Source organism: Sinocyclocheilus rhinocerous, unplaced genomic scaffold, assembly GCF_001515625.1.
Source record: "Sinocyclocheilus rhinocerous isolate Xijiao unplaced genomic scaffold, SAMN03320098_v1.1 scaffold95, whole genome shotgun sequence".
Classification (NCBI taxonomy): domain Eukaryota; kingdom Metazoa; phylum Chordata; class Actinopteri; order Cypriniformes; family Cyprinidae; genus Sinocyclocheilus; species Sinocyclocheilus rhinocerous.
Genome location: NW_015662004.1, coordinates 1069300 through 1078120, shown reverse-complemented (window position 1 = coordinate 1078120; position 8821 = coordinate 1069300). Strand labels below are relative to the sequence as shown.

Genomic DNA, 8821 nt, shown 5'->3' with positions numbered 1-8821 from the left:
CTGTTATATGCCCAAGGCTCAATTAGCTGACATGGAGACGATTTAAAGCTGTTTGTTTATTTTCAAGGCCAGCTTTTGTTTGGCTATTGTCACAGGGTGCAGGTGCCCACGGCAAATAGTCATCTGTTGCTTGGCTTTATCGTAAAGAACAGAGGGTTAGCCAAAGATTTGACTGTGCAGTTGCCTAATATGACACTTTACATTTTTCATTTTGCACCACATGCAAATCATTCTCACTCCTTTTTTTTTATTCTCGTTGATGCCTTTCTAGATTCATTCTGTAATATAAGATACACACTTTTGTTATCGTAATGCGTATGGTGTGTATATTAGAACACTATGCTCTCGGTCAGCCAGGTCTTTTGCTTTGTAAATTCTAGCCATCATCGTAACCCTCTGTACTCTTCTTTAAAGTTTCCTATGATGGCGTGAGCTTCAGGCTGCCTCAGCGCAGACATTCACCCCACAGTGCATTAAACTGACTCTATTATTGGGGATCTTTGTGGTTTGATACAAAGAAAAATATTTTTTGGTGCTAGGCTCTAGAATATGATAAATTCATTTTCATATTCTAGAGCCTAGCACCAAAAAATATTTTTCTTTTTTCTTGATTAAATTCCAGAAAGTACCAACAAATATTTGTTTCTTCTAAAAAAACAAAGAGGAGGACAATAGCAGTGTTAACTCACCATATACGAAATGAGGATTGTGACAAAACCTTGAGAGGCAATGGTGCGTTCAAGCCATGTCGGAAAGACTGTGTTTACGAGTTAAATGTGCATGAACGAAACCACAAAGTGGGGAATGCAGGATTATGTCGAGTTTCTGAGTTGGGGTGTGTCAATTTAAAAAATGGAAGACAAAAAGATGCAGTTTCTGTACTGAGGTCGTTCATGTAGAACTGTTTTTGCATTTCACTGCGTTGCTTTTCAACTTGCGCAATGTGGATGCCTTTGACCACTGGGTTTGAATTTGGCATCTTTTGCAGAGGAGATGATTTTACAAAAGGAGATGTATTGTAGTATGTACAAGTTGCTCGTTTCCATACAAAAAAAGTAAATAGGGATGGACACTATGAATCTTAGAATTGTAACAGAAAATCGATAAATGTATATTGAGCTATATTCTCTGGTCACTGTATGTGACCAGCATGGCATTTATTTTTTGTAGTCATATGGGTTTGAAACAACACGACACAAAAATGATGACCACATTGCCATAGATGAAATATCCCTTGTAATTGACATTTTTAAAAATAAGCATATATTGGCAAATTTGATCAGTCGGGTAGTAATGCTACGTTTGTGTTGAAATATTTGAAACACTTTTTTTGTCACAGATAATTAGGCTTGTGTTAAGTCCTTTGTTTTTAGATTGCTGTCTTAATGGTTTGTGTTAACCTTCAATTTTGAGATCTTTTGTAATGGCACAGTACCATAATAATACCGCAGTAATGTGCAAAGAAATTCTCTCTAGCTGCCTTCCATTCATTTGCGTACTGCATTTTATTGTGGACTCTGTTTCAAATAGTACACTTAGCTCAGCTATCTTGATTCAGTGCTGTCTGGAGATAAGTAGACCCTTCAATGCCCTTCAGTTGTCAGTTGTAAACCATGTACCTTTCCAGTGTTATTTTGTCATACTCATGGTTCTCCATTGAGAAAAGGTCTATGATAGAGGCATGACCAAGGCGGTCATGGTTATTTTATGCCATCTATCTGACCGAGAGCTCTTTCTACACTTTAATTACTTTATCAGTAGAGTCAGTTGCGCTCCCCTGTGGAAAGTTTCCATACCCCCTGCCTCCCCAACCGTGTGGAAAGGCCGGATTAATAGGCTTTAGAGTGATTTGATGTGAAAGGCTTTGAAATACCTTGTGTTGCGACAAAAAACACAATGTCAAGCCTCTACCTCCCATTCTCCCCCCGTTCCTCTTTTCATTAGTTTAGCCATGACATTTCAGATTAATGTCGTTCCTGAAACACCCGTAACATGCCACACTTAATCACTCACATCAGGGTGTTCCATCAAGGTCCCTTTTTGAAAAGCTCACAGCAGACTTTTTCCATATCGCTTAAACTATGGTGATCTGAAAACATGTCCCTGGTGGGAAAAGGCCTTTCAGTCAGCAAGCCCTGCGCGCAGTCCAATTATTGTTAAACCCGAAATAGCTCTAGCGTTAAGGAGTGGGAAATGCTTATTAACACCTTTTTAACAAGACTTGTGTATAGAATGCACCTTGTTCGGTTTTTGTCAGTGATGGATTCAGTTCCTTATGGAGTTGGTTCTTCATCAAAGGGCTCTCAGTGGAGTGTACTGTGCAGTAATTCTGAAGACGGCCTTTGGCTCGCTTTCGTGTTCTGAATCCGCTAGCCAGCCCTGTGCTGTGGCATAAGTGCCCTGCATGAGCACACGGCCTCTCTAAACTGAGGGGGGTGCTCTGAAGAGCAGATGCCAGATCGTGACTGAGCACGAGCAGATTGTACCATTAATCACGGCACCATCCAGTTCAGATGGAAGCTGCGTTATGTTGGAGCTCAGGTACACTACGTTAGTTATGTAGCCTATATAAATAGTCAGCTGAACCCGGCTGCGTCATGTATGTAGCAGTGAGCAAGTTGCTTCTCTAACTGTGTGGGTGTGTTATTCCTTGGGAGGCCTTTTGTTTAAAACATTCAAAAAGGTGGTATATTTGGTGTTAATGCCAACAGTAGTTTTGAAAAACCTGATTAGTCTAAATTAAGACTAACCGGGCTGATTGAATGGGCATGAAATTCACACACAATTCTGGCATGGAATGTGTACGAATGCAATGCATAACACATTCTCAGCGGTGTAACAAGGGCTGCTGTACTGTTCCAGTTCAGATGGAAGCTGCGTTATGTTGGAGCTCAGGTACACTACGTTAGTTATGTAGCCTATATAAATAGTCAGCTGAACCCGGCTGCGTCATGTATGTAGCAGTGAGCAAGTTGCTTCTCTAACTGTGTGGGTGTGTTATTCCTTGGGAGGCCTTTTGTTTAAAACATTCAAAAAGGTGGTATATTTGGTGTTAATGCCAACAGTAGTTTTGAAAAACCTGATTAGTCTAAATTAAGACTAACCGGGCTGATTGAATGGGCACGAAATTCACACACAATTCTGGCATGAAATGTGTACGAATGCAATGCATAACACATTCTCAGCGGTGTAACAAGGGCTGCTGTACTGTAAAGTGTTATGTTTTTCTATGTAAACGTACTAGATGGACATGTTTGATTGTTGTGCTCCAACGGCATTCTAAAAACTCAAGATAAAAATAGTTTAACTTAAAAAAACGTGTGTCTAGACCGTGTGGTTTTTCCATTCCACTGCCCTGCATCTCACATTCTACGTGAACACCTCTCATTTAAAGTGAAAATGAAGTTTGATGTTTTTGGAACCAATTGAACCCCATTGACTTTGATTGAAAGACAAATTCTGTTCTTCAAAGAACAACAATTTTTGCAAATGTTCTTCAAGATATCTTTTGAGTTTCACAGAAGAAAATGAGTCACACAGATTTAGAACTACACAAGGAAGAGGATCTTTGTTTTGTAGTGAACCATCCCTGTATTGGCGCAGACATTTGAAGGTAATTCTATCGCCTCCTTAAGTGCTGCTGAGGTTTGTTACCGTTATGGTAACGCAAGAGCGCACATCAAGTATGTATGATAGGATTGCACTCTTGTAATGCTTTGGTCAGGCATTTGCGTCTATGTTGACGTACTTGCATAGAATGTGTTTCTGACCTTCAAAAAACAGGAAGACCTAGATTCTGTTATTGTTTGCTTTTGTTGGACAATAGAATGAAGAGTCTTGAGCCTGAGGTGTGTGTTTAATGCAAGTCTCAGTTTTGAGATCAGATGACCTCTAGTCCAGTTTAAACACATGATTGTGCTGAATCATCAGGTAAAGGGGAATGTCCTAATCCATTTAAAGTATGAACTCTCTTTATCATTTTTCAGCCTTGATCATCCAAAAGTTATCTGTTGCAGTCTTTATATAATCATTTTTTTTTAGTAATCCAATAATAGATTGTCTGGTACAGCATGGCGTTAGTATTGCCAAAACCATGAGTTAAGTTTGCAGGTATCACATGCACTGAAAGTCACTTTGGCTAATGGCAAATGCTTATATGCAACTGTTAAAATTATTATGATCTAGGTAAGAATATGTTTCAAGCTTTGTTTTTTAGGTTCCTTTTTAGCCATTTGTCACGCAAATAGTTAAATTCAGGCATTATCTCTGTTAAATATGAGTTTGCAGCCTTTAAAAAAAAAAAAAAATGACAGAAACCCTTCAGTGTTGCACATGGTTTGAGTTAACTTTATTTTGTTGGTCATTGGTATCTCTGGGTTTGTATTGTTGGGTTACGTCATTGTCAAGTTGAATCTGCATTGCAAGTGTCTTTTATCAAGCGTTGTGCTTTCTCTGCCAGTTTTTTCAGCCTTTGTGTTTATAAATTATGTCAATCATTAGACCTGTCACATTAGACATTAGCCTCATGATCCAGAGGTCAAGTCAGTAGCGAGCACCAAATTAGATTTATATTTTGGTCTAGAGCCTCTGTTGAACCTTTCATTTGTGACTTCCTTTCAACAGGATATAGTTTTTGAGAGAAACAAAAGCACAACAGCTTGAACTCTATTGTAGATGAAAGGGATACCCCTGCAGAGCCGAGGGATATGAGAAATGCCATCATAGTTGTTTTTTTCTTGATACCCATCCTCCTTTTCTCCCCTCACAGGACCGTCCCCGTTCATTTGATGGCTTCAACATGCATTCTCTGGAGAACTCCCTGATTGACATCATGAGGGCCGAGCAAGACACTCTGAAAGGTAAGATAAGAGTCCACGAAAGGAGATTGTGTCAAAGTACCATATTGATGGCCAAAAACCTTTGACCCATCAGCAGTTAGATTCATGCGGCCGCTCACATGGTTTAAGTTGCATTGCTCTCTCTGTAATCAAATGAAAGCTGTAGCTGGTTTGTACTCTAGTAAGGGGTCATTCACACAGAACGTGCTTTTTCATTCTACTGCACTGCTTTTGAATTGGATTTGTGTCTTGTTTCTTTTGCAGAATCATATGCATGACAGTGTTCTAAAAATGTAGTGCTCGATTTACTAAAGTAGTTGGTAGTTAAACTTTTAAAACTTGTTTTTTTTTTATTTCACTGCCCTGCATTTACCATTTTTGAATGCAGAAACATGTTCCGTGGAAATGGCCCCTAATATCATCATGAGTTTGTTTGATTTGATGGAGCTCCTGTTCTGTGACCAGTGTCTAATTTATTTATTTATTTTTTTTTTTTTCTTTGAAAGTTGGTTGGTTATTGCATCACTTTTGTATTCCTTTTTTACGGCAGCTGACAACTAATCACAAGGCACGGTCCTGGAGGCCCCACCTTTGATAGCAGTTGTAAATGCATGCAAATGACAGTTAAGGAGCCCATGGCATTATTCCATGCATTTATTAGAGCATGTTCTGGAGCAGACCGTAGATCTAATCTTTTTTTATGGTCACTGCTGCTGGCTACGGCCGCCTGTTATTTCTCAATTGTGCCGAACAGAATTATATATTGAAAAATGTGAACGGTCATTAAAACATTTCCTTTTTGACTTTGCAGTCTTTTTACTTTGTGCTCTCCAGTGGCATTTTACACCCTGTGTTTTCTTGCATATTTTTGTAGATTTCTTTAACATCAGATGTGGTGTTACATTTTTGGTGTGAGAGTGAGCAGCTGTAAAAAGCTGCCCATTAGTGCTGAATCATTGCACACTCACATACACACACACACACACACACACACACACACACACACACAAACAGAGCAAGAAGAAAGAAAAAGCTCTGTGTTGACCTACAAATAGCTGTGTCTGTGCAGCAGAGCTTAACCAGAGCTACTTCCACAGCAGTAACTCTGAAGCTACACTAGACTTTACAAACACATCAGCCTGGTTTTGTGAGATTGTTGACTTTCATTATGTGAGCTCTCTCAAATTTGTAATCTGTGGCTCATATTAATGTTTCAGAACAAAATATGTTCCATTCTGGTTGGTTTGATTGTTTTATTTATTTATTGTCTGTCTGTCTGTCTGTCTGTCTGTCTATAAATGGTAATAAGAACTCCTGCAACTTGAAACATGAAATAAAAATTGACCCGGTTTTCTTTCTTAATTAACATTCCTGGTCTTATTCTCAATGATTCATTACTGCATTGTATAATGTAAAAAAATAAAATAAATAATAATCTCTTATGTTTATTTTTAACTGCACATTGTCATATGAACAGTCAGTACTGATTTCAGTTTCACAAACCTTGAAACCTTAAATTTTGAGATGGACAGCATTGAAAGTTCAGTAAGTGAGTCAGATGTGTATTCAGTAGTAACTGCTTTGATGGGTTCTGTGAGTTCATTCAATGAACAATTTGTCAGACTGATTTAAACCAGTAACTCGTGAGTTTGTGGGTGCTTTTGGGTGATTCCCCATAAAACCGGCTCATAAAAGTCATTTGTTTATGAATCGGATTGTACTGTTCTCTCGGTATGCTTGTTTTTGCATACAGCCCACAAGATAATTCGGTTCACTTGTTTTCTTGCTATTTTGTACATTTTCTTTTGTCTCATCACATTAATTTCAGGCTGTAAGCTCATAACTTGGGTAAAATATAATTTTGTTTTCCATAGCACTACATATTCATGCATTTCATTTTTACTTTAAACGGAAGCATTGATACACTTTCATGTTTTAGATTTCCACACATTTGGACCATGATTAATGCAACCCCAAAATGCAGTCAACTTACTGTTGATTTTTAATAAGGAACACAATGAAATCTCTGTTGGGTGGTTTCTTGAATCAAAGAATTAAAATCATTTAAGAACCAAATTAGACCAACCCTCAGAGTCAGCTTCTCTCTAGCAGAGCATAACTTCACCACCAGAACCAGAAGGGCGGCCCTGCAGACACCAGCCCAGTGTTGCAGAGATGTCCAAACAAGAGACGGGGGAAGAGAAGTAGTCCAGTGTTGCTTTGAATAGCTTCCAGCATTGTCCTTTGCCTGTAAAAGAGCTCTCTGTTCTTGCTAAAGCAACAAAATGGTGTGCTGGCCCTGGCCACCAGACTACTCTTGGAGTGAACAGTAGAAGGAAGGGGCTGCCAGAGCCATGTTAACACTACATAGAGAAACAATCCATACCAGGCGTGCTGGTTGTACTTGATGTTTCCTCTCATTCTTCTACTAGATGCAGTTGAGCATGAGAATGAAAGTAATCTGTTTCCGGGAGAGTACATTCTGACGTGAAGTGGGTGGTCATCCAAAAACAGATGTTTAACACCCAAAACCCTATAAACGCAATTTCTGATGACCGATTTGTCATCAGCCAGTCCTTGAAAGAGTAGCATGGCATTTTTAAGTATGTGCACCTTTTAAAGGGGTCATATGATGTTGCTAAAAAGAACATTATTTTGTGTATTTTGTGTAATGAAATGTGTTTATGCGGTTTAAGGTTAAAAAAACACATTATTTTCTACATACTGTACATTATTGTTTCTCCGTTATGCCCCGCCTTTCTGAAACGTGTCGATATTTTACAAAGCTCATCGGTCTGAAAAGCGAGGTGTGCTCTGATTGGCCAGCTATCCTGTGCGTTGTGATTGGCCGAATACCTCAAGCGTGTGACGGAAATGTTACGCCCCTTACAATATTGTGATGCCGTGTCCCGGAGCGACGAGACAAAAACATTAAAACTAGGGATGCACCGATAGGATCCGATACCGATTTTAACAAACACTTATTGGCCGATACCGATATTTGTCACTTCCTCTCTTATTTGAAATTTTGGCATCAAAATAGATAGTATTTTGATCATGTTTTAAATCAGCAAAGTTAAAAAACACCTGCATTAAATTATACTAGCAGTTTTATTGCTGCATCATCAAATAATTTCTAATGAACATGGATTGGCCTAACATTCAGCAGGCCTACATAAATACAACAGAACAAAGATACATATTAAATAAACTTTTAATATGCTTTTTAGGTAGGTTTAACAGTTTTCAGGTACAGAAATAAAGTAAACAAATGTAAAATAACACTTCACTGTATAAATTAAATACATATTAATCATTCTTTATTGTAACAGACTTATGACTAATCTTCTAATTTGTTTTTGTATACATTTTAATATTTTTTGTAAGTTTAAATATGTATGAGATCTCCGTTACCAAGGCGGGACTCTTATTTTGATGTGTTTTCTAGTCTATGGAGCTATATGGGTAATGAAAGCACGCAGTTCTTCGGATTTAATGTTTGTCAGTTTATTATATATTATACCTCCCGAAAAGGCATGATATCTGTATATATTTGTTTACTGTTTAAGAACTTTATACTATTTGTAAATGGAAAACACCTCATTTATACGTGTCTCTAAATTACAGAGACACTGGTTTTTATCTTTAATCAGGATCTTACTGAATTAACATTTTACTAAAATTAAAATGAATTAGAATTAAACATTTAAAGCTAAATAAGCTATTAAAGTTTGTTTACATGCATTTTACCTTGTCATGGCTGTTTTCAGGTAGAACCTTTAATGTTGTCATATCACACCAGCTCAGTGCCTTCACGCAGTTAATTAATAAACCATCGGTTTGTTATATCGGCCTTTTCCCTTATATAGCCGATGGTTGTAAATTGAGGAAAAATCGGCCGATAAATATCGACGGCCTAATTAATAGATACATTGTTGCATCGGCATCCCTAGTTAAAACCCATAAACGAGGCATTTGTTGCT

General features: G+C 38.0%; 1 protein-coding gene across 7 annotated transcripts in view; it reads left to right on the top strand.

The window, feature by feature from the left end:
- LOC107727263 (cytoplasmic polyadenylation element-binding protein 4-like) overlaps positions 1–8821 on the top strand; it is a 28821-nt gene that overhangs the window by 8684 nt on the left and 11316 nt on the right. For all 7 annotated transcript variants that reach the window (XR_001638338.1, XM_016537067.1, XM_016537068.1 and 4 more), the window contains exon 3: positions 4769–4859. Coding sequence is in view for 6 of the 7 variants with exons in the window: in XM_016537067.1 (XP_016392553.1) it covers positions 4769–4859 (91 nt within the window). In the remaining variant the exon portion in view is untranslated. The remainder of the gene's footprint in view (positions 1–4768; positions 4860–8821) is intronic.